Genomic DNA, 27,465 nt, shown 5'->3' with positions numbered 1-27,465 from the left:
AAAACGCGACGTGCTGCAATGCGACATATTCAATATGTCGCATTGTCGCGTGTCGCTTTGTCGCCCTTTTCGATTACCGGTGCGCATGTGTAGAAAGTCAATTAGTCTACGCATGCGCTGTAAAAGTTATACTCTATTTCACACTTCAGTGGTCTTTCGTTACCTCCAATGTTTTTTACAATGAAGTAGCCGCGTTGTCGCGATGTCGCGTGTGTCGCGTGTGTCGCGTTTTGGTTAATTTTGCCTCATTTTGCTTGTATTTCAGAGGGCGTAAACGCGACAATGTCCCTTCCAGGATTCCATAATTTTCAGTGTGTATAGGCCGATGCTGGATTAGAGTGGGAAAATCTATCTTCCTTGATCTCAAGAAAAGTGAATTTGGGGGTTGTGTTCTGCATTATGTCTTCATCGTAATGAGAACTGATCGTTTGCAATTGCTTGTCCTCAAACATGTGAAAGTGTATTTGCTGTGTTTTAACGAATGTATAGAGGGGCTTGTTCCTAGCAGAACATAGCCAATATCTATCCTCAACCTATCACAAACAACTCTTGTCAGTGGAAATATATATTTATAAAAAAAGTCCACCTGAAATTGTTCGGCATTTGTGAACACAATGACATCACACCATCACAGATATTATGGACCATACATTGGCTGGTGGTACTACAGCCAGCCATAGTCCTTATGTTAACCTTAGCTGGTGGTATTACAGCCAGCCATAGTCCTTATGTTAACCTCGACTGGTGGTATTACAGCCAGCCATAGTCCTTATGTTAACCTCGGCTGGTGGTATTACAGCCAGCCATAGTCCTTATGTTAACCTCTGCTGGTGGTACTACAGCCAGTCATAGTCCTTATGTTAACCTCTGCTGGTGGTATTACAGCCAGCCATAGTCCTTATGTTAACCTCTGCTGGTGGTATTACAGCCAGCCATAGTCCTTATGTTAACCTCCGATGGTGGTACTACAGCCAGCCAAAGTCCTTTTGTTAACCTCTGCTGGTGGTATTACAGCCAGCCATAGTCCTTATGTTAACCTCTGCTGGTGGTATTACAGCCAGCCATAGTCCTTATGCTAACCTTGGATGGTGGTATTACAGCCAGCCATAGTCCTTATGTTAACCTCGACTGGTGGTATTACAGCCAGCCATAGTCCTTATGTTAACCTCGACTGGTGGTATTACAGCTAACTATAGTCCTTACTACAGCTAACTATAGTCCTTATGTTAACCTCGACTGGTGGTACTACAGCTAACTATAGTCCTTACTACAGCTAACTACATTCCTATGTTAACCTCGACTGGTGGTACTACAGCCAGCCATAGTCCTAATGTTAACCTTAGCTGGTGGTATTACAGCCAGCCATAGTCCTTATGTTAACCTCGACTGCTGGTACTACAGCTAACTATAGTCCTTATGTTAACCTCGACTGCTGGTACTACAGCTAACTATAGTCCTTACTACAGCTAACTATAGTCCTTATGTTAACCTCGACTGCTGGTACTACAGCTAACTATAGTCCTTATTACAGCTAACTATAGTCCTTATGTTAACCTCGACTGGTGGTACTACAGCTAACTATAGTCCTTACTACAGCTAACTATAGTCCTTATGTTAACCTCGACTGGTGGTACTACAGCTAACTATAGTCCTTATGTTAACCTCGACTGCTGGTACTACAGCTAACTATAGTCCTTACTACAGCTAACTATAGTCCTTATGTTAACCTCGACTGGTGGTATTACAGCTAACTATAGTCCTTACTACAGCTAACTATAGTCCTTATGTTAACCTCGACTGCTGGTACTACAGCTAACTATAGTCCTTACTACAGCTAACTAAATTCCTATGTTAACCTCGACTGGTGGTACTACAGCCAGCCATAGTCCTAATGTTAACCTTAGCTGGTGGTATTACAGCCAGCCATAGTCCTTATGTTAACCTCGACTGGTGGTATTACAGCTAACTATAGTCCTTACTACAGCTAACTAAACCTTCCTATGTTAACCTCTGGACTGCTGGTACTACAGCCAGCCATAGTCCTAATGTTAACCTTAGCTGGTGGTATTACAGCCAGCCATAGTCCTTATGTTAACCTTAGCTCGACTGCTGGTAACTACAGCTACTACAGCTAGCTATAGTCCTTATGTTAACCTCGACTGCTGGTACTACAGCTAACTATAGTCCTTACTACAGCTAACTATAGTCCTTATGTTAACCTCGACTGCTGGTACTACAGCTAACTATAGTCCTTACTACAGCCAGCCATAGCCCTTATGCTAACCTTAGCTGGTGGTACTACAGCTAACTATAGTCCTTATGTTAACCTCGACTGGTGGTACTACAGCTAACTATAGTCCTTATGTTAACCTCGACTGCTGGTACTACAGCTAACTATAGTCCTTATGTTAACCTCGACTGCTGGTACTACAGCTAACTATAGTCCTTACTACAGCCAGCCATAGCCCTTATGCTAACCTTAGCTGGTGGTACTACAGCTAACTATAGTCCTTATGTTAACCTCGACTGCTGGTACTACAGCCAGCCATAGTCCTAATGTTAACCTTAGCTGGTGGTATTACAGCCAGCCATAGTCCTTATGTTAACCTCGACTGCTGGTACTACAGCTAACTATAGTCCTTATGTTAACCTCGACTGCTGGTACTACAGCTAACTATAGTCCTTACTACAGCTAACTATAGTCCTAATGTTAACCTCGACTGCTGGTACTACAGCTAACTATAGTCCTTACTACAGCCAGCCATAGCCCTTATGCTAACCTTAGCTGGTGGTACTACAGCTAACTATAGTCCTTATGTTAACCTCGACTGCTGGTACTACAGCCAGCCATAGTCCTAATGTTAACCTTAGCTGGTGGTACTACAGCTAACTATAGTCCTTATGTTAACCTCGACTGGCGGTACTACAGCTAACTATAGTCCTTACTACAGCTAACTATAGTCCTTATGCTAACCTTAGCTGGTGGTACTACAGCTAACTATAGTCCTTATGTTAACCTCGGCTGGCGGTACTACAGCTAACTATAGTCCTTACTACAGCTAACTATAGTGCTGATGTTAACCTCGGCTGGTGGTACTACAGCTAACTGTAGTCCTTATGCTAACCTCGACCTATGGTACTGTGGCTGCTTGGTGTCAGGCAGAACCCACACTTTGGCTATGTGTTATAGTTAATATGTCAAACATTTTATGACTAGGTATTAGTGACGTCACGCTACAGATGGTTCAGCGTTACGCAGCATGACGTGTGTGTCACCCCTGTTGGGCAAGGTCACTTCCAACAAGGAGCTCCATCACATTCTGGAATTAAAGTTCTAGTAATGATAGAGAGAATTATGTCTATTTTAACAAAGCTCACAAAGCATTGACCGAACTAAGATAGCAGCTCGAGGACACAAATAGAACTCTACCTTAAAACCATAGTGAGTCGCGCAATAGGGCATGTATCTGGCTGGTTATCGGTCCGGATTTAGACTGAGTGGCACACGAACACAAAGCCGGGATAAGGTCACCGTTGGTTTGCCTGCAGACAGGGGTTGTGTGCGTCAGACGAACACTGGGAAAGTATTTCCCTTGAGGAAAACGCTGTTACAGGTAGTATTGGAAATATTGTTCCATATCATTTCACACTGGGATGGAACGCTCCACACAGAATGCAACACTGCGCGGATATCGATCAGGATAATCTTCTTAGACAATGTCATCTGTTGTTGAGATGAAGTATAATATAGATTTTCGGCTAATTACAATAGTACAGACGTCTAAGATGAATGAATATCAGGATTTGGTACATTTGAATTCATTTCAGTTTTAACAAACTTGCATAAAAAAACAGTAATATTTCTTACGGATGCATTAATTGAGTACAATACGTAGAAGTCGACTGAGGGAGTATCGGAGGAAGAGTTTTTTATGATAATACATCGAAAACACAACACTGAAACTGAGGATCCTCTAACCTACCTACATGAAACCGAGTCTTCACTTGTAGAAATACGACTGTCATGGATCAGGTTGTCTCAGTTACTCAAGCAGACGACAAATCGATGAGCTTCCTGGACGGAACAACTGCGTGCGCACACTCAAACCTATTGCTGTCTCTCCAGCTGAAGCAGAGCTTGTTAGACGAAGTTAGGGGTGGTGTCGGAAATGAACGAGATTCGTTCTGCCAACGTTAGACATTATGTCGCAGACATCGTTGTGTAAAGGATTACTATGACCAAAGGAGGGGAAGAATATTCATTACGTCTCCATGCTGTCTCTGTGTCTGAGGCAGTAAGAACAGAGTCTGGAAATGTCATTCACGTCTCCATGCGTTGTGCCATGTCTGCATTGTCCAGGTATATCACACGTCTCCATACGCTGTGTGATGGGCAGTGTCCAGGTATATTCACGTCTCCATGCGCTGTGTCTGTGGGCAGTGTTCAGGTGTATTCACGTAACTATGCGCTGTGTCTATGGGCAGTGTTCAGGTATAGTCACGTCTCCATACGCTGTGTCTATGGGCAGTGTCCAGGTATATTCACGTCTCCATGCGCTGTGTCTATGGGCAGTGTTCAGGTATATTCACGTCTCCATGCGCTGTGTCTATGGGCAGTGTCCAGGTATATTCACGTCTCCATGCGCTGTGTCTGTGGGCAGTGTCCAGGTATATTCACGTCTCCATGCGCTGTGTCTATGGGCAGTGTTCAGGTATAGTCACGTCTCCATGCGCTGTGTCTATGGGCAGTGTTCAGGTATAGTCACGTATCCATGCGCTGTGTCTATGGGCAGTGTTCAGGTATAGTCACGTCTCCATGCGCTGTGTCTATGGGCAGTGTTCAGGTATATTCACGTATCCATGCGCTGTGTCTATGGGCAGTGTTCAGGTATATTCACGTCTCCATGCGCTGTGTCTATGGGCAGTGTTCAGGTATATTCACGTCTCCATGCGCTGTGTCTGTGGGCAGTGTCCAGGTATATTCACGTCTCCATGCGCTGTGTCTATGGGCAGTGTCCAGGTATATTCACGTCTCCATTCGCTGTGTCTATGGGCAGTGTTCAGGTATAGTCACGTCTCCATGCGCTGTGTCTATGGGCAGTGTCAGGTATATTCACGTCTCCATGCGCTGTGTCTATGGGCAGTGTCCAGGTATATTCACGTCTCCATGCGCTGTCTATGGGCAGTGTCCAGGTATATTCACGTCTCCATACGCTGTGTCTATGGGCAGTGTTCAGGTATAGTCAAGTCTCCATGCGCTGTGTCTATGGGCAGTGTCCAGGTATATTCACGTCTCCATGCGCTGTGTCTATGGGCAGTGTCCAGGTATATTCACGTCTCCATGCGCTGTGTCTATGGGCAGTGTCCAGGTATAGTCACGTCTCCATGCGGCGTGTCTGTGGGCAGTGTTCAGGTATAGTCACGTCTCCATGCGGCGTGTCTGTGGGCAGTGTCCAGGTATATTCACGTCTCCATGCGCTGTGTCTGTGGGCAGTGTCCAGGTATATTCACGTCTCCATGCAGCGTGTCTGTGGGCAGACAGTGTGTAAGACACGACTGAACTGCTGGTGTATCCATGGGCAAACAGAGCCCATCATTCTGTCGGCCTGTCTGTACACGCTGGGAGTAAAGGGCAGCTACAGCAGTGGGCAGAGCCCATCATTCTGTCGGCCTGTCTGTACACGCTGGGAGTAAAGGGCAGCTACAGCAGTGGGCAGAGCCCATCATTCTGTCGGCCTGTCTGTACACGCTGGGAGCAAAGGGCAGCTACAGCAGTGGGCAGAGCCCATCATTCTGTCGGCCTGTCTGTACACGCTGGGAGTGGGCAGAAAGGGCAGCTACAGCAGTGGGCAGAGCCCATCATTCTGTCGGCCTGTCTGTACACGCTGGGAGTAAAGGGGCAGCTGGCAGTGGGCAGAGCCCATCATTCTGTCGGCCTGTCTCTTACACGCTGGGAGTAAAGGGCAGCTACAGCAGTGGGCAGAGCCCATCATTCTGTCGGCCTGTCTGTACACGCTGGGAGTAAAGGGCAGCTACAGCAATGGGCAGAGCCCATCATTCTGTCGGCCTGTCTGTACACGCTGGGAGTAAAGGGCAGCTACAGCAGTGGGCAGAGCCCATCATTCTGTCGGCCTGTCTGTACACGCTGGGAGTAAAGGGCAGCTACAGCAGTGGGCAGAGCCCATCATTCTGTCGGCCTGTCTGTACACGCTGGGAGTAAAGGGCAGCTACAGCAGTGGGCAGAGCCCATCATTCTGTCGGCCTGTCTGTACACGCTGGGAGTAAAGGGCAGCTACAGCAGTGGGCAGAGCCCATCATTCTGTCGGCCTGTCTGTACACGCTGGGAGTAAAGGGCAGCTACAGCAGTGGGCAGAGCCCATCATTCTGTCGGCCTGTCTGTACACGCTGGGAGTAAAGGGCAGCTACAGCAGTGGGCAGAGCCCATCATTCTGTCGGCCTGTCTGTACACGCTGGGAGTAAAGGGCAGCTACAGCAGTGGGCAGAGCCCATCATTCTGTCGGCTGGGAGTAAAGGGCGTTACAGCAGTGGGCAGAGCCCATCATTCTGCCGGCCTGTCTGTACACGCTGGGGTAAAGGGCAGCTACAGCAGTGGGCAGAGCCCATCATTCTGTCGGCCTGTCTGTACACGCTGGGAGTAAAGAGCAGCTACAGCAGTGGGCAGAGCCCATCATTCTGTCGGCCTGTCTGTACACGCTGGGAGTAAAGGGCAGCTACAGCAGTGGGCAGAGCCCATCATTCTGTCGGCCTGTCTGTACACGCTGGGAGTAAAGGGCAGCTACAGCAGTGGGCAGAGCCCATCATTCTGTCGGCCTGTCTGTACACGCTGGGAGTAAAGGGCAGCTACAGCAGTGGGCAGAGCCCATCATTCTGTCGGCCTGTCCGTACACGCTGGGAGTAAAGGGCAGCTACAGCAGTGGGCAGAGCCCATCATTCTGTCGGCCTGTCTGTACACGCTGGGAGTAAAGGGCAGCTACAGCAGTGGGCAGAGCCCATCATTCTGTCGGCCTGTCTGTACACGCTGGGAGTAAAGGGCAGCTACAGCAGTGGGCAGAGCCCATCATTCTGTCGGCCTGTCTTTACACGCTGGGAGTAAAGGGCAGCTACAGCATTGGGCATGGGTGTAGTGAGCGAGGTTAAGAAGTATCGTATATGGTATTTTCAACAGCAGTCGTTTAGCAACAGACCCGTGAAGATCCGGGTAAGACTTGGTCTTCATCAACCCGTGTTTGTCGTAAATTGCGACTAAAGGGATCGGGTGTTCAGCCTCGATGACTTTGTTGACACATGCAATCGCATCCCAGTTGTGTAGATTGATGCTCATGATGTTGATCACTGGATTGTCTGGTCCAGACTCGATTATTTACAGAATAGCTGGAATATTGCTGAGTGCAGCGTTAAACCAAAAACCCAAACCACCAATCATTCACCAACGCACTTGTTTAACTAATTATTATCAATATCATTTTCCGTGATCCATACATTCAACGTTGAGTATGCTGCGAGAGGCAAGAAGCAATCTTTATTTTTGTTTTGATATTGTGTTTTCTTGGTTTTCTATTGCCAGACAACAAGCTCCTACCAAGGCTCCAATGACGTATATGTGGACATACTGGTTGAAAACATTTGTGTGTAACGCTGCACCATATATTACGCCGATGACAGCATGGTCTGTACAGACATCGCACCCATCTTAACACAAGGACACTGGATGGTAACTCTTGTGTTTAGAAGGTCACTCCCTGAAGGCATTAAGTCCACAAGTACTTTGTGCCAGTTAAGCAGATATAAACTCACTATGCTAAATTCACATTCATCAACACACTCACTAACACGCTCACAACACGCTCACACTAAAACAAACACGAACTCTCACTATCACGCTCACACTAAAACAAACACGAACGCTCACTAACACGCTCACACTAAAACAAACACGAACGCTCACTATCACGCTCACACTAAAACAAACACTAACGCTCACTAACACGCTCACACTAAAACAAACACGAACGCTCACTAACACGCTCACACTAAAACAAACACGAACGCTCACTATCACGCTCACACTAAAACAAACACGAACGCTCACTAACACGCTCACACTAAAACAAACACTAACGCTAACTTACTCTCACACAAACACATCAACACACTTGTACACACTAACATAAATAAGTTAATTAACCTGTCATACCCCCATTATCAGTAACACAGTTTTACTAAAAAGTACATTATTGTCATCATTAAGCTCCGCCGCGAGATTGTGTTCGTGTTTTTGTTAAGGAATGCCGCGTTTCCTGGCCTGCTCCTCAAAACAACGAATGTGGCCTTGTTAAAAAAAAGGCTGATATATTGCCAGGGAGATCAAGCAAGGCTCAATAAATTGATCAAGTGCAGGAAAAACATGAAATTAGCTGTTTCCTGGTGGTTAAAGTACACCGGCAGAACATAGTAGAACAAAAAAACAAAATTTTCAGTATTCCTTGTTGTTTACATACAAGGGCCATACGCAAACCGCGCGGCATTATCACCACGACACCACCTTCTCAACTCCCCGGGGAGTACACATTCAGAGCTACAGTTAATGGCCGTTAATGTACTCCCATCCCGGTCTGCCGGGACCCATACACTGGCCGGTGATGGAGGGCAATTTGAAATCCCAAGACAGCTTTCTAGGCTATGAAAACAGCCCTACCAGATCCCCTGGAATTGTTGAAGCTTGATCCCTTCTCTCTGCTGCCATCGTTGCTTCTCGTCAGGAGACACGTCACGTGACAGTTTGGTGGAGTTGGCACTGAATCATGTCGATGTTGTAAATACAGTTACTCAGGAAATGAGATGTCCAGCTGAATGTACTTACAACTGCATCTACGACTCTGTTGGTTGAGTTCACCTCCTGTCTGTTGTCCACAAGAGGACAACATGCATCTACGACTCTGTTGGTTGAGTTCACCTCCTGTCTGTTGTCCACAAGAGGACTAACATGCATCTACGACTCTGTTGGTTGAGTTCACCTCCTGTCTGTTGTCCACAAGAAGATAACATGCATCTGCGACTCTGTTGGTTGAGTTCACCTCCTGTCTGTTGTCCACAAGAAGATAACGTGCATCTACGACTCTGTTGGTTGAGTTCACCTCCTGTCTGTTGTCCACAAGAGGACAACATGCATCTACGACTCTGTTGGTTGAGTTCACCTCCTGTCTGTTGTCCACAAGAGGATCTAACATGCATCTGCGACTCTGTTGGTTGAGTTCACATGCATCTCCTGTCTGTTGTCCACAAGAGGACAACATGCATCTACGACTCTGTTGGTTGAGTTCACCTCCTGTCTGTTGTCCACAAGAAGATAACATGCATCTACGACTCTGTTGGTTGAGTTCACCTCCTGTCTGTTTTCCACAAGAGGACAACATGCATCTGCGACTCTGTTGGTTGAGTTCACCTCCTGTCTGTTGTCCACAAGAGGACAACATGCATCTACGACTCTGTTGGTTGAGTTCACCTCCTGTCTGTTGTCCACAAGAGGTCAACATGCATCTGCGACTCTGTTGGTTGAGTTCACCTCCTGTCTGTTGTCCACAAGAGGACAACATGCATCTACGACTCTGTTGGTTGAGTTCACCTCCTGTCTGTTGTCCACAAGAGGATAACGTGCATCTACGACTCTGTTGGTTGAGTTCACCTCCTGTCTGTTGTCCACAAGAAGACAACATGCATCTGCGACTCTGTTGGTTGAGTTCACCTCCTGTCTGTTGTCCACAAGAAGATAACGTGCATCTACGACTCTGTTGGTTGAGTTCACCTTCTGTCTGTTGTCCACAAGAAGACAACATGCATCTACGACTCTGTTGGTTGAGTTCACCTCCTGTCTGTTGTCCACAAGAAGATAACGTGCATCTACGACTCTGTTGGTTGAGTTCACCTCCTGTCTGTTGTCCACAAGAGGACAACATGCATCTGCGACTCTGTTGGTTGAGTTCACCTCCTGTCTGTTGTCACACAAGAGAAGACAACATGCATCTACGACTCTGTTGGTTGAGTTCACCACCCCTGTCTGTTGTCCACAAGAGGGACAACATACATCTACGACTCTGTTGGTTGAGTTCACCTCCTGTCTGTTGTCCACAAGAAGGTCAACATGCGACTCTGCGTTCACTCTGTTGGTTGAGTTGGTTGAGTTCACCTCCTGTCTGTTGTCCATGCAAAGAGGACAACATGCATCTACGACTCTGTTGGTTGAGTTCACCTCCTGTCTGTTGTCCACAAGAAGATAACGTGCATCTACGACTCTGTTGGTTGAGTTCACCTCCCTGTCTGTTTGTCCACAAGAGGACAACATGCATCTACGACTCTGTTGGTTGAGTTCACCTCCTGTCTGTTGTCAACATACAAGAGGGACAACATGCATCTCTACGACTCTGTTGGTTGAGTTCACCTCCTGTCTGTTGTCCACAAGAAGATCAACATGCATCTACGACTCTGTTGGTTGAGTTCACCTCCTGTCTGTTGTCCACAAAGATGACAACATGCATCTACGACTCTGTTGGTTGAGTTCACCTCCTGTCTGTTGTCCACAAGAGGACAACATGCATCTGTTGTCCACAAGACTCTGTTGGTTGAGTTCACCTCCTGTCTGTTGTCCACAAGAGGACAACATGCATCTACGACTCTGTTGGTTGAGTTCACCTCCTGTCTGTTGTCCACAAGAGGACAACATGCATCTACGACTCTGTTGGTTGAGTTCACCTCCTGTCTGTTGTCCACAAGAAGATAACGTGCATCTACGACTCTGTTGGTTGAGTTCACCTCCTGTCTGTTGTCCACAAGAAGATAACATGCATCTACGACTCTGTTGGTTGAGTTCACCTCCTGTCTGTTGTCCACAAGAAGATAACGTGCATCTACGACTCTGCATCTACGACTCTGTTGAGTTCACCTCCTGTCTGTTGTCCACAAGAAGATAACATGCATCTACGACTCTGTTGGTTGAGTTCACCTCCTGTCTGTTGTCCACAAGAGGACAACATGCATCTACGACTCTGTTGGTTGAGTTCACCTCCTGTCTGTTGTCCACAAGAAGATAACATGCATCTACGACTCTGTTGGTTGAGTTCACCTCCTGTCTGTTGTCCACAAGAAGATAACATGCATCTACGACTCTGTTGGTTGAGTTCACCTCCTGTCTGTTGTCCACAAGAGGACAACATGCATCTACGACTCTGTTGGTTGAGTTCACCTCCTGTCTGTTGTCCACAAGAAGACAACATGCATCTACGACTCTGTTGGTTGAGTTCACCTCCTGTCTGTTGTGGGACCCAAGTAATGATGGTACCTCTCTCTTCATTTAATGGCTGACACAATATACGGCTAGATGAATCAATATTCTGTGAAAGTACCACCATTTTCCATTTTGATTGCCACGTTACCTCTCTGCCATGTGGCATGTAATGCATGATATTATTCCGAGTGTTTATACTCTCACTTGTAAAACGTCATTATCGTCCCCGCCTGTACCGTCTGTCTCCGCCATCTCCGCCACGCTTCAGTCACATGATGGGCTCGCCGTGTTTTCATTTACTCTGAACATCTTCGTCACAGACCCACAGGAATTCGTTTTAATAAACCCGCATGGTTTCTCATGTATACGCGAGTTGAGTTGGGTGGAGAGAATCGGGCCTCCCGACATGAAAATGGCGATCCAGGGATGCCTGTAACTCTTGGCTTAATGCAACTGACAGTATGATAATCACGTCAAAACCTTTCACCGACTGAGAAGTACCTCTGAGAAAATGAAGGCTGCCAATCCACTGAGATAGGTGGCCAAAGGCCGGTGCTGACACCTCGCGGGATAGCTCCCAGGTTGATGGATGTATTGGCGGGGGCATTAATGGATTCATCATCAAAGCTCTCTATCCCCTATGTCAAAATATTAATGCAACCTGGGATGACGGGATTATTGGTCGTTCAGATCGACAGGCACACACTGGGAAATGAAGGAATATTATTATACACGACTGCTCAGCAACTGAACTGACTTCATTCGACGCCAAATGGTACGGATGTGAACCCTAGGTATACGTGCTTAACCCCAGCTCCACAATGTGCAACACTGCACCAAATATGGTTTCAAACAATTCCTCGAAATGAACCGAAAGTAAAAAATGAAGAATACAGTTCCTATTTCTCCCGGGTCACCTGGGGTACCGTCTGTGTTGGATCAGCTGGTCGCCTGGCACTGTGTGTGTTGTAACATCCCGCTAGATAATTACTCATACTTTCAACCACTCGTTCATCTGGTCCACTCAGGATTAGTTTCTGGCCCCCGTACCATCCATGTGGCTTAAATCGAGTGTACACAGCAAGACCATCTGCCTATGACAAGACCCTGGCGGAGCGCAGTGGGAGGTGAACTGATCGCCCTCGTCAGGTTTTCGGTCCTATGATCCTCGTATATGCAACGCATGTCCCACTGCGCCGAGCTGTAGCGTGTTGTCTGAAACAAGCCTTGGCAATCACTCACGAGGAGGCAATTAACACCGAAGTCCGTTTGGATTGACGCAGCCTGTACACTGTACCAGAATACAGTGCACTAAATGTTCACTACAGTAGATCTACACTGCCGAAACAGTGTCGCCATTAACGTTTGGAGGGTTGCATTGCGACGTCATATCTCCTGAATACAACCACACTGGCCTCTGGTCGTGGGTTCCAGGTGGGATATGGTATTGCGACGTCATATCTCCTGAATACAACCACACTGGTTGCTGGTCGTGGGTTCCAGTCCCAGGTGGGATATGGTATTGCGACGTCATATCTCCTGAATACAACCACACTGGCTGCCGGTCGTGGGTTCCAGGTGGGTTATGGTATTGCGACGTCATATCTCCTGAATACAACCACACTGGCTGCTGGTCGTGGGTTCCAGTCCCAGGTGGGATATGGTATTGCGACGTCATATCTCCTGAATACAACCACACTGGCCGCTGGTCGTGGGTTCCAGTCCCAGGTGGGATATGGTATTGCGACGTCATATCTCCTGAATACAACCACACTGGCCGCTGGTCGTGGGTTCCAGTCCCAGGTGGGATATGGTATTGCGACGTCATATCTCCTGAATACAACCACACTGGCTGCTGGTCGTGGGTTCCAGTCCCAGGTGGGATATGGTATTGCGACGCCATATCTCCTGAATACAACCACACTGGCTGCCGGTCGTGGGTTCCAGGTGGGATATGGTATTGCGACGTCATATCTCCTGAATACAACCACACTGGTCGCTGGTCGTGGGTTCCAGTCCCAGGTGGGTTATGGTATTGCGACGTCATATCTCCTGAATACAACCACACTGGCTGCCGGTCGTGGGTTCCAGTCCCAGGTGGGATATGGGCGTGGTACATATCAGAGGCATGTATTCTATACGTGGCATGAAACTATCACGTCACTGACAACAGCACATGGTACAAACTGTTTTCAATAGGTTGAAGAAAGGATGGACGATGGTGTAGACATTCCATCCTTGTCACTGAAACCTCATCCAATCCCAGAGAGAGTTGTACGTTGTCAATCTTGCTGTCAACTGCATCATTACGTCAACATGGTATGTCGTAACGCGAACACAAAACGTACGTTATAGTATTATATGCTCAAAAGGCCTCCTTTTGGCGTGGAAATGCTGTAAAATATTACACGATCCATTTATCGGTTGGACACAGGGTAGAAACTGTCTTGTAAACACTGGACACACTGGACAGAACGCGCACAGAGGACCTAGTCCAACAGACACTCCACACCACGTGGATACAACAGACACTCCACACCACGTGGATACAACAGACACACTTTACACGTTGGCCAGTACGACAGTCAGTCTTGAATAACACTTCCGTGCACCATCCATATTTTTCCAGACAGGTCAATATCACATAAACCACACATTGAAGTTTGGGGAATAAAGTCAGATAACCGGCGTCAAAAAGATTTTGTGGGCGTATAAAATGTTTAAACATTGTTCAATACTCATGTTGCTACGATTTTTTGTCAGGCAGACTCAAGTATTATCGACTGCGTCTCAGTTTATTACCGCGCTGCCATGAATGACCCCCGGAGACCGTTGTCTAACGCCCTCATCGGCAACATCCATGCGATACATCGATATGTCAGACTGACCGCTGACAGTCATCGTCACCGGATCCCTTCAACTTATGTCAGGGAGGTAAGGACAACTTATGTCAGGCAGGTAAGGACAACTGATGTCAGGAAGGTAAGGACAACTGATGTCAGAGAGGTAAGGACAACTGATGCCAGGGAGGTGAGGACAACTGATGCCACAGAGGTAAGGACAACTGATGCCAGGGAGGTGAGGACAACTGATGCCAGGAAGATGAGGACAACCGATGATAGCGAGGTAAGGACATCTGAAGTCAGGAAGGTGAGGACAACTGATGATAGGGAGGTAAGGACAACTGATGTCTGGAAGGTAAGGACAACCGATGTCAGCGAGGTAAGGACATCTGAAGTCAGGAAGGTAAGGACAACTGATGATAGCGAGGTAAGGACATCTGAAGTCAGGTTGGGAAGGTAAGGACAACTGATGACAACTGGTAAGGAGGTATGGACAACTGATGTCAGGAAGGTGAGGACAACTGATGATCAGGGAGGTAAGGACAACTGATGTCAGGAAGGTGAGGACAGGACAACTGATGCAGGAAGGTAAGCAAAGGTAAGGACATCTAATGTCAGGAAGGTAAGGACAACTGATGATAGAGAAGGAAGGTGAGGGAAGGAGGAACTGATGTCAGGGAAGGTGAGGACAACTGATGTCAGGAAGGTGAGGACAACTGATGATATGGAGGAAAGGACATCTGATGTCAGGAAGGTGAGGACAACTGATGATAGGGAGGTAAGGACAACTGATGCCTGGAAGGTAAGGACAACCGATGATAGCGAGGTAAGGACATCTGAAGTCAGGAAGGTGAGGACAACTGATGATAGCGAGGTAAGGAGAACTGATATCAGGAGGTGAGGACAACTGATGATCGGGAGGTAAGGACATCTGAAGTCAGGAAGGTGAGGACAACTGATGATAGGGAGGTAAGGACAACTGATGTCAGGAAGGTAGGGACAACTGATGATAGCGAGGTAAGGACAACTGAAGTCAAGAAGATAAGGACAACTGATGATAGCGACGTAAGGACATCTGAAGTCAGGAAGGTAAGTACAACTGATGATAGGGAGGTAAGGACAGTCGCTGATGCCTGGAAGGTAAGGACAAGAAGTACAACCGGATGAGACTGATATCAGGAAGGTGAGGACAACTGATGATAGGGAGGTAAGGACACCTGAAGTCAGGAAGGTGAGGACAACTGATGATAGCGAGGTAAGGACAACTGATGTCAGGAAGGTAAGGACAACTGATGTCACAGAGGTAAGGACAACTGATGCCAGGGAGGTGAGGACAACTGATGCCAGGGAGGTGAGGACAACTGATGCCAGGAAGATGAGGACAACTGATGCCTGGAAGGTAAGGACAACTGATGAAAGTGAGGTAAGGACATCTGAAGTCAGGAAGGTAAGGACAACTGATGATAGCGAGGTAAGGAGAACTGATATCAGGAAGGTGAGGACAACTGATGATAGCGAGGTAAGGACATCTGAAGTTGGGAAGGTGAGGACAACTGATGATAGCGAGGTAAGGACATCTGATGTCAGGAAGGTGAGGACAACTGATGATAGCGAGGTAAGGACATCTGATGTCAGGAAGGTGAGGACAACTGATGCCTTGAAGGTAGGGACAACCGATGAGAGCGAGGTAAGGACACCTGAAGTCAAGAAGGTAAGGACAACTGATGATAGCGACGTAAGGACATCTGAAGTCAGGAAGGTAAGTACAACTGATGATAGCGAGGTAAGGAGAACTGATGTCAGGAAGGTGAGGACAACTGATGTCAGGGAGGTAAGGACAACTGATGTCAGGAAGGTGAGGACAACTGATGATAGCGAGGTAAGGAGAACTGATGTCAGGAAGGTGAGGACAACTGATGATAGCGAGGTAAGGACAACTGATGCCTGGAAGGTAGGGACAACTGATGTCAGGAAGGTGAGGACAACTGATGATAGCGAGGTAAGGAGAACTGATGTCAGGAAGGTGAGGACAACTGATGATAGGGAGGTAGGGACAACTGATGTCAGGGAGGTAAGGACAACCGATGCCAGGAAGGTAAGGACAACTGATGTCAGGGAGGTAAGGACAACTGATGATAGGGAGGTAAGGACAACTGATGTCAGGAAGGTAAGGACAACTGATGATAGCGAGGTAGGGAGAACTGATGTCAGGAAGGTAAGGACAACTGATGTCAGGAAGGTGAGGACAACCGATGCCGCAAAGGTAAGGACAACTAATGTCAGGCAGGTAAGGACAACTGATGATAGCGAGGTAAGGAGAACTGATGTCAGGAAGGTGAGGACAACTGATGATATGGAGAAAAGGACATCTGAAGTCAGGAAGGTGAGGACAACTGATGATAGGGAGGTAAGGACAACTGATGCCTGGAAGGTAAGGACAACCGATGATAGCGAGGTAAGGACATCTGAAGTCAGGAAGGTGAGGACAACTGATGATAGCGAGGTAAGGACATCTGAAGTCAGGAAGGTAAGGACAACTGATGATAGCGAGGTAAGGAGAACTGATATCAGAAGGTGAGGACAACTGATGATCGGGAGGTAAGGACATCTGAAGTCAGGAAGGTGAGGACAACTGATGATAGGGAGGTAAGGACAACTGATGCCTTGAAGGTAGGGACAACCGATGAGAGCGAGGTAAGGACACCTGAAGTCAAGAAGGTAAGGACAACTGATGATAGCGACGTAAGGACATCTGAAGTCAGGAAGGTAAGTACAACTGATGATAGCGAGGTAAGGAGAACTGATATCAGGAAGGTGAGGACAACTGATGATAGGGAGGTAAGGACATCTGAAGTCAGGAAGGTGAGGACAACTGATGATAGCGAGGTAAGGACAACTGATGTCAGGAAGGTAAGGACAACTGATGAAGGTGGGACAACTGATGACAGAGGTAAGGACAACTGATGCCAGGGAGGTGAGGACAACTGATGCCAGGAAGATGAGGACAACTGATGCCTGGAAGGTAGGGACAACTGATGAAAGTGAGGTAAGGACATCTGAAGTCAGGAAGGTAAGGACAACTGATGATAGCGAGTAGGAGAACTGATATCAGGAAGGTGAGGACAACTGATGATAGCGAGGGTAGGACATCTGAAGTTGGGGAAGGTGAGGACAACTGATGATAGCGAGGTAGGGACATCTGATGTCGGGAAGGTGAGGACAACTGATGATAGCGAGGTAAGGACATCTGATGTCAGGAAGGTGAGGACAACTGATGATAGGGAGGTAGGGAGAACTGATGTCAGGAAGATGAGGACAACTGATGATAGCGAGGTAAGGACATCTGATGTCAGGAAGGTGAGGACAACTGATGATAGGGAGGTAGGGAGAACTGAAGTCAGGAAGGTAAGGACAACTGATGCCTGGAAGGTAAGGACGAAACTTATGTCAGGGAGGTAAGGACAACTGATGTCAGGAGGTGAAGGACGGCTGATGTCAGGAAGGGGAGGTAAGGACAGCTGATGTCAGGGAAGGTGGGGACAACTGATGATAGCGAGGAAGGAGGGAACTGATGTCGGGAAGGTGAGGACAGCTGATGATAGGGAGGTAAGGACGGCTGATGTGAGGAAGGTAAGGACAACTGATGTCAGGAAGGTGAGGACAACCGATGATAGCGAGGTAGGGACATCTGATGTCAGGACGGTGAGGACAACTGATGATAGCGAGGTAAGGAGAACTGATGTCAGGAAGGTGAGGACAACTGATGATAGGGAGGTAAGGACAACTGATGTCAGGGAGGTAAGGACAACTGATGCCAGGAAGGTAAGGACAACTGATGTCAGGGAGGTAGGGACAACTGATGTCAGGAAGGTGAGGACAACTGATGATAGCGAGGTAGGGAGAACTGATGTCAGGAAGGTGAGGACAACTGATGATAGGGAGGTAAGGACAACTGATGTCTGGAAGGTAAGGACAACTGATGTCAGGAAGGTGAGGACAACCGATGCCGCAAAGGTAAGGACAACTAATGTCAGGCAGGTAAGGACAACTGATGATAGCGAGGTAGGGAGAACTGATGTCAGGAAGGTGAGGACAACTGATGATATGGAGGTAAGGACATCTGAAGTCAGGAAGGTGAGGACAACTGATGATAGCGAGGTAAGGACAACTGATGTCAGGAAGGTAAGGACAACTGATGCCTGGAAGGTGAGGACAACTGATGTCAGGAAGGTAAGGACAACTGATGATAGCGAGGTAAGGACAACTGATGATAGGAAGGTAAGGACAACTGATGCCTGGAAGGTAAGGACATCTGAAGTCAGGAAGGTGAGGACAACTGATGCCAGGGAAGGTGAGGACAACCGATGCTGCAAAGGTAAGGACAACTAATGTCAGGCAGGTAAGGAAAACTGATGATAGCGAGGTAAGGAGAACTGATGTCAGGAAGGTGAGGACAACTGATGATATGGAGGTAAGGACATCTGAAGTCAGGAAGGTGAGGACGACTGATGATAGCGAGGTAAGGAGAACTGATGTCAGGAAGGTAAGGACAACTGATGCCTAGAAGGTGAGGACAACTGATGTCAGGAAGGTAAGGACAACTGATGATAGCGAGGTAAGGACAACTAATGATAGGAAGGTAAGGACAACTGATGCCTGGAAGGTAAGGACATCTGAAGTCAGGAAGGTAAGGACAACTGATGCCAGGAAGGTAAGGACAACTGATGAGAGCGAGGTAAGGACAACTGATGTCAGGAAGGTGAGGACAACTGATGCCAGGAAGGTAAGGACAACTGATGCCTGGAAATAGAGGACAACTGATGCCTGGAAGGTGAGGACAACTGATGTCAGGAAGGTAAGGACAACTGATGTCAGGAAGGTAAGGACAACTGATGCCTGGAAGGTAAGGACAACTGATGCCTGGAAGGTAAGGACATCTGAAGTCAGGAAGGTAAGGACAACTGATGCCAGGAAGGTGAGGACAACTGGTGCCAGGAAGGTAAGGACAACTGATGCCAGGAAGGTAAGGACAACTGATGTCAGGAAGGTAAGGACAACTGATGCCTGGAAATAGAGGACAACTGATGCCAGGAAGGTAAGCACAACTGATGATAGCGAGGTAAGGACAACTGATGTCAGGAAGGTAAGGACAACTGATGCCTGGAAGGTAAGGACATCTGAAGTCAGGAAGGTAAGGACAACTGATGCCAGGAAGGTGAGGACAACTGATGCCAGGAAGGTAAGGACAACTGATGGTAGCGAGGTAAGGAGAACTTATGTCAGGAATGTAAGGACAACTGATGTCAGGAATGTAAGGACAACTGATGCCAGGAAGGTAAGACAACTGATGCCTGGAAGGTGAGAACAACTGATGCCAGGAAGGTGAGGACATCTGATGCCAGGAAGGTAAGGACAACTGATGCCAGGAAGGTGAGGACAACTGATGCCAGGAAGGTAAGGACAACTGATGCCAGGAAGGTAAGGACAACTGATGCCAGGAAGGTGAGGACATCTGATGCCTGGAAGGTGAGGACAACTGATGCCTGGAAGGTGAGGACAACTGATGCCAGGAAGGTAAGGACAACTGATGCCAGGAAGGTGAGGACAACTGATGCCTGGAAGGTGAGGACAACTGATGCCAGGAAGGTGAGGACAACTGATGCCAGGAATGTAAGGACAACTGATGCCAGGAAGGTGAGGACAACTGATGCCAGGAAGGTGAGGACAACTGATGTCAGGAAGGTAAGGACAACTGATGTCAGGAATGTAAGGACAACTGATGCCAGGAAGGTAAGACAACTGATGCCAGGAAGGTGAGGACAACTGATGCCAGGAAGGTGAGGACAACTGATGCCAGGAAGGTGAGGACAACTGATGCCAGATAGGTAAAAGCACCTTGTATCCTGGCCTGAAGATCAATGACCTGGCACTGTTTGCCGCTGGTTTTTACTACTCATTGAATGATATAAATCTGGTCTACAGTGTGCCGATTCCACTGGGATCGGTGTTTGACGCCGTGGATAAAATGTTGTCCGCCTACCTTTTCCCCAGAGACAGAACCGATCATCAAAGTAAATCTCTTCCTTTTCATGTTCAACTTCAGTTCGTCGAAGGCCTTCGTGAACGTGCTCCCGCCATTTTGCACGTGCAGATCCACGGAATCTAAGTTCAACACCTGGAAGAAAAAGTGAATATACGGTGACTATAATGACAATAAACTGATAATGAAAATGAAATATTTTGAAAAGCCAGTGATCGGGAAATATTTTATTGCTATGAAAACAGTAGATTTAAGAACATGTACGACTTTATGGATAACAACCAATTTTTGTATTTTCTTTCTTTGTTGCATGAAGTGAAGTTTCGATGTACATGGAACTGGGTTGACTGCTGTCAATATTGAGAAGCATACAGACGTTGTTATACGGAGAACTCCAAGTATCACATAAGTGAATGAAGCCAGACGAATCGACACAGTAGAGCGTCTTATTAATTACCTGTTCTTCTATATATGCGTCTCTTGACAATATCCCATCTACACGCACCTCTCATTACCTGGTTGTTCTCACTTCAGAGCGGTGTAAAGCGTCGTCGTGACTTGCAATACACAAGAACTGTGTACCATGAAGCGGGAGTGTTCTATATCTACTCACCAGTTTTACAAGGCCAGTAGATCAGGCAACAATAGATTTCACCATAATATTTTCAGTATTCTTAAGAATGAACTGCAGTTGCCCTTAACTGCAATCAGGTATTTTCGTCATCTTTGTTATCATTCAGATCACTATATAGAATATAAAGTGTTGTCAATCCTCTGTATAATCAATCAGTTTCTCTTCCTGATTGTGATCCTGTTCAGACATCAGCCACAATGACATGCCAGGTGACTCTAACCACAGAGCCAGTCATCCCACTGGCGCTGTTTATTGATGTCACGGAGCGTCAGTTCAAAGCCCTCCTGTCACACGACTGCTAGTTAGTCGCTCCAAGCCGTGCTCAATGTGATTAGCGCGAGGACCTGGCTCCAAGCTCCACACTGCATCATCAATAGCAGCACCTTGTTACAGCTGATCAGTAAGTTGTACTCGAGACACCACTGTTATGTCTGTTACCACAAGACGCTGTACTGTGATGGCCGTAAAGACAAGCGGTTGTATCCCCTGATTGCCGTAATAACAAGAAGCTGTACCCCCTGATGGCCGAAATGACAAGCATTTGTACCTTCTAATAGCCGTAATAACTTGAAGCTGGACCCCTTGATGACGGTAATGACAAGCTAATGTATCCCCCGATGGCCGTAATGACCAGAAGTTGTACCCCTGATGGCCGTAATGACAAGAAGCTGTAGCCCCCGATGGCCGTAATGACAAGAAGTTGTACCCCTGAAGGCCATAATAACAAGAAGCTGTACCCCTGATGACCGTAATGACAAGTAGTTGTACCTTCTAATGGCCGTAATGACGAGAAGTTGTACCCCTGATGGCCATAATGACAAGAAGCTGTAATCCTGATGGCCGTAATGACAAGAAGCTGTACCCCTGATGGCCGTAATGACAAGAAGCTGTACCCCTGATTGCCATAATGACAAGAAGCTGTACCCCTGATGGCCATAATGACAAGAAGCTGTACCCGTGATGGCCGTAATGACAAGAAGTTGTACCCCTGATTGCCATAATGACAAGAAGCTGTACCCCTGATGGCCGTAATGACAAGAAGCTGTACCCCTGATGGACGTAATGACGAGAAGCTGTACTGATGGCCGTAATGACAAGAAGCTGTACCCTGATGGCCATAATGACAAGAAGCTGTACCCTGATGGCCGTAATGACAAGAAGCTGTACCCTGATGGCCGTAATGACAAGAAGCTGTACCCCTGATGGCCGTAATGACAAGAAGCTGTACCCCTGATGGACGTAATGACAAGAAGCTGTACTCGTGATGGCCGTAATGACAAGAAGCTGTACCCCTGATGGCCATAATGACAAGAAGCTGTACCCTTGATTGCCCCCTGATGGCCTCTAATGACAAGAAGCTGTACCCCTGATGGCCGTAATGACAAGAAGCTGTACCGTAATGACAAGAATGCCCTAATGCCATAATGACAAGAAGCTGTACCCTGATGGCCGTAATGACAAGAAGCTGTACCCCTGATTGCCATAATGACAAGAAGCTGTACCCCTGATGGCCGTAATGACAAGAAGCTGTACCCCTGATGGACGTAATGACAAGAAGCTGTACCCCTGATGGACGTAATGACAAGAAGCTGTACCCTGATGGGACGTAATGGACAATGAAGCTGTACCGTAATGACAAGAAGCTGTACCCTTGATGGCCGTAATGACAAGAAGCTGTACCCTGATGGAGCCACCCCTAATGACGTAATGAAGCTGTACCCTGATGGCCATAATGACAAGAAGCTGTACCCCTGATGGCCGTAATGACAAGAAGCTGTACCCCTGATGGCCGTAATGACAAGAAGCTGTACCCCTGATGGCCGTAATGACGAGAAGCTGTACCCTGATGGCCGTAATGACAAGAAGCTGTACCCTGATGGCCATAATGACAAGCTGCTGTGGCCCCTGTTGATTGCCATAATGATGATGGACGTAATGACAAGAAGCTGTACCCCTGATGGACATAATGACGAGAAGCTGTACTCGTGATGGCCATAATGACGAGAAGCTGTACCCTGATGGACGTAATGACAAGAAGCTGTACCCCTGATGGCCATAATGACAAGAAGCTGTACCCTGATGGACGTAATGACAAGCAGTTGTACCTGTACCCGTTTTAGAAGTTGTTCCAATGCTATTGCCGTATTGTGACAGTAGGTTGTAGCAGTGTTAGGACAGCACTGATGTTGTGCCAGTGGTAGAACCACACTGACAGCCTGTGTTGTACAGCAACGTCGCCCATTGATTTGTTGGTCCAGGAAATATCGTCTTCAGGATGTTACAAACTTCAGGCATCGTTCTTTTGTGAAGAACCTTTGGTCGGAAAAACGGAAGTCATGATATGAGCACTGATACATTGTGTTTGTGTGTGTTATTGTGTGTTATTGTGTGTTATTGTTTCCGAATTTTCGTTTGTCCAACCTCATTTGTAAAGCGCTAGAGCGTAATGAGCACGCGCCGCCTCAGCTGACGCCCCAATGCAGTACTAATACATGGTACATACATTGTAAAAAGCTCATATTGTCAAATATGTTAAAATATATGATTTTTAATAGCCGCAAGTTTCATCACAAGTCCAAAGACTGGTCAACAATTATCAGAAATTGACTTAATCGATAATGTCCGTGTTGACTGTAAACAGCCACGGTGGCATGGCAACTTGAAGCACTGCATGTGTATATTTCCACATACTGCATCGTATTGCCAGTCTGTATTGAATTCAACACGTGAACAAAACAGATCGGATAGAAAACATAGCGTCATAGGAACGATTCCGTTGTTTTGGGGAAACGTAGAATTCCCCCCACCCCATACACGCACTATTATACTGTTTTGTTTTCAGTACAAATTAAGACTCATATACAAAATGGTGTTCTCCGATATCTGAGAAAACCGATCGATTGAAATGAAGTCCGATGACCAATTGGTTAACTTGTCGATAAATGAACAACAAGGAGAGTTCTAAGTTTATACAACTTCTGTAATATAATATGAGTGACGTTTCGGTGTAGCTTCTAAAACACCGTTATCAAGCAAGTGATGGTGTTCATCACACCAACTTCTAAATGCCACTCAAAGAAGTTGTCGATATATACCTGGCCCTTACTGTAGAAACACGTGGTCGAAATATAACAGGATATCATTGCCAGGGATGGACGGGGGAGTCGTTTCCTGGTACAGTTTCCTGTGTGTCGGTAGAGTGAGCGTCCATGTGTAACTGCAGGCTGGTAACTAGACGTGAGTGCTGTCATCTGTCAGTCCAGTAATAACTGGTATGTGTTGTGTGTGTGGGGAGATGGGTAAGACGGCAGTCACGCATCCCGAGGGTCATTCCTTGTTCAGGCAGGGGGGAACCACGTGGCGACCTCTGTCGTCAGTTGATGGGACTGAGAGAGATAGTGATACAACCAACCAATCCGCTGAGGACAAAGAACCCAACAGCTTGGAGGAAGTCCGATAATTGATTGTTTTGACAAATACCTTTACCACATTCTGTGTTGACGTTCCATTTGTGTCGTTCTGCTTAAATCACGAATAAGCTGAAAGCTATTTCCTAAGCAGAAAACCTGTTATTTTGCTGGTTTTATACTCATTAAAGAGAGACATACATCAAACATAGTCTTTGATTGATTTGTGTATTCATATCAGTGTACACACGTCTCACGCCCGTAGTACAACACTGTAGTCTGTTAATAAGCTGAACGGAAATTGACAGACCCGACATCATTTATGTCCCAAGTCCGAGGCCGTCTTGCCACAACGAAGCAGTAATCAATCACAAATACAGATATTTATCGCTTCAATACGTAGTTTGATATCAAGTCAATGTTCCTGTCTCTGCCCATCCGTGATACCGGTTCAACAGTTCATCTAACTCATTGAAGGCACTCTGCACATTTCACCTGAATAGTGTATTCTGAATATTTTATATTTACCACACACAGATACAGATTTACCACAGATACCAGCTGCGGGAATTATTCATCTTAATTCAGCTACACAACCATTGAATGATATGAAGTAATAACATGGAATAACAATTAGAAATTGATATTCGATTTGCATGCACCTGTGTATGTGCGGTCGCTCTGTTGTGTACTAGTTGCCTATCTGCTATGCCGGTCCTGCACTGAGATGGGCTACACACACGTGTTGGAAGTTAAAAATGGTAAAATCGGATGTTCACTGAAAGATCAATGTCTTACACTGTGTGATTTCAGGTCTTCACATCTATTCAACCATACAGAGAAGTGAATGCCTTATACTGTTTGGTTTTAAATCTTCACATCTATTCAACCATACACAGAAGTCAATGCCTTATACTGTGTGGTTTTAAGTCTTCACGTCTATTCAATACACAGAAGTCAATGTCTTACACTGTGTGATTTCAGGTCTTCACGTCTATTCAACCATAGACAGAAGTCAATGTCATATCCAGTTTTATTCCACAGAGATCAATGATCAGCAAGTTGGCTTTCTAACCTTTCTTTAGATCTGCAGAATTCATGCTATGCTATTTTATATCAATCTGAAGGTTATTGGCAAATCGGCCAAGTTAGTCCGTGGAACGCTGGGTACATGCCCTGTGTAACGTGTCTGACATCCATAGAGTATACCACGCTTCCTTTGTTTGAATGTTGTGAATAAACCAAAGGAGACAGATATGTATATCCAGTACTCACTCACAACACTATTGATATAGTTCACACCACGGTCACCGTATATATGTAATACTGAAGCTGCCAATTCATAGGCATTGTGAATGTTAACGTTATCCACCATGTTAACATTATCCGCCATGTTAACGTTATCTGTCATGTTAACGTTATCCACCATGTTAACGTTATCTGCCATGTTAACGTTATCCACCATGTTAACGTTATCCACCATGTTAACGTTATCCGCCATGTTAACGTCATCCACCATGTTAACGTTATCCACCATGTTAACGTTATCTGCCATGTTAACGTTATCTGCCATGTTAACGTTATCCGCCATGTTAACGTTATCTGCCATGTTAACGTTATCCACCATGTTAACGTTATCCCCATGTTAACGTTATCCACCATGTAAACGTTATCCGCCATGAGGAAATCTTCGAGGAAGGTGGAGGAATTCAGACAGGTTGGTTTGGGGTGTACATGACATGCACACCACAGGTATCGCGAGTGAGAGTTAATCAGACACTGCGGATAACAAAATGTAAGTAAAATCTTATCGAATAATTTAGCCACCAAATAACACTCTCCGCGATAAAACGGTTCTAATTGCTGGTGTTACAGATCCCAGTGGTCATCTGAAGCCGAAGAGACTTGATTCTCATTGTGAACAAGTGCCACAACACCGACGGAGAAACAAACTTGAATGACAGCATCGTGTGAAGAGAACCATAATGGCTGAATGTTTGTCAACATGGTCACGAGTAACAATGACACATTTAACTAAATCAATAAGGAGCTAGTTGTCAGCCAGACCACACGTGTGGGTATCCTATTGGAAATATCCACAATTGCCGACAGAAGCACATCGATATCTTATGTCAGTAAAACAGTCTGTGGACTGAGCCTCCATCACGCCTATATTGATCCATGGAGGGTCGCGTGGCACGCTCTTGTACACCATGCCAGCAATCTGTCTAAATATTTCATACAGGTTTTATTGTTGTGACCAAGCTAACATACTTCCGGTAGTTGACCACGTTTGACCTTCCATTGTACTAAGCACGTTTATATCGCACAGTACACGACCCTATCGATCAGATACGACGGTGTGGCCGCCGTGCATGCCGCTACCTCAAGAGCAAGCACAACGCTATGTCCCCTCCTGGTTGATGATACAGTTACAGTCTGCGAGACTGTTTGCCTGAGACATGAAGACGTTACAAGACACTGAACATTAGCTAGCTAAAGATTATTGTAGTGCGGCCATGTTGGACACGCCCTTTACCGACTGACCTGCAATAGTAAGCGGTGTCGCCAGCTGCATGACCAGAGCCCCTCTCATCCGATCCCCGGAATAAAACACAAGTTCCGAGTGTTCCAGGTTAAGATCCACGGACGCCGAACCAGCCGACGCCATGGCTGTGGTAGCAGCAGCAGCAGTTCGACCAGCGATTTGGCTGCTAGTCAGTGGGGCACTTTTCCCGCCATCTTACTTGTGATCATCTCGACTATTCCACGTACATCTCGTGCCACTCGCCTCCACGTGCCGAGATTTGTCACAATCACCATGGAAACGTGCCATGTCATTGTCATCAGATTTCACTGGCACATGTTGATCAATGAGCGAAATCACGTTAATCACAGGGACAGCGACCACATCGTTTGCTGACAGCGGCGGCCACGGAGATGTGGCATCATGATGGAGAAGGAGTCGGTGTATCACAGACCACGCTGCCTGCTCGGCTCCTCCAGCCTTTACTCCGATCGATGCGGACTACGGGGGGACACTCGCCCGGCAATTACAATCCAGCTTTTGAATAACAAGTTATAACGTTGCAGTTTTAGCACATACCATGACCAATTAGATGTCTTCTCGACGTTTCTGTTAAAAGATGTTTCATGTCGAGAAGACATCTCCAGGTTAAAAAGTTTCCCATGAAAAGAGGAGATTGTTTTGCTTTAGTTCCACGTGTGTGTCTGATGAGGCG

General features: G+C 46.7%; 1 protein-coding gene across 3 annotated transcripts in view; it reads right to left on the bottom strand.

The window, feature by feature from the left end:
- The window catches only part of LOC124289017 (arrestin domain-containing protein 2-like), a 49,213-nt gene extending 22,000 nt beyond the window's left edge, over window positions 1-27,213 (bottom strand). The window contains exons 1-2 of one of the 3 annotated variants that reach the window (XM_046725617.1): window positions 26,771-27,213; window positions 20,183-20,317 (exon numbers count right to left, since the gene is read on the bottom strand). In XM_046725617.1, the coding sequence (XP_046581573.1) occupies window positions 20,183-20,317; window positions 26,771-26,894 (259 nt within the window). In that variant the 5' untranslated portion in view covers window positions 26,895-27,213. The remainder of the gene's footprint in view (window positions 1-20,182; window positions 20,318-26,770) is intronic. The other 2 variants (XM_046725614.1, XM_046725615.1) reach the window with 2 other exon arrangements.
- Between the last annotated feature and the right edge of the window lie 252 nt (window positions 27,214-27,465).

Source organism: Haliotis rubra, unplaced genomic scaffold, assembly GCF_003918875.1.
Source record: "Haliotis rubra isolate DU_JTF1 unplaced genomic scaffold, ASM391887v1 Scf43, whole genome shotgun sequence".
NCBI lineage: Eukaryota > Metazoa > Mollusca > Gastropoda > Lepetellida > Haliotidae > Haliotis > Haliotis rubra.
This window is presented reverse-complemented; position numbering and strand designations above follow the sequence as displayed.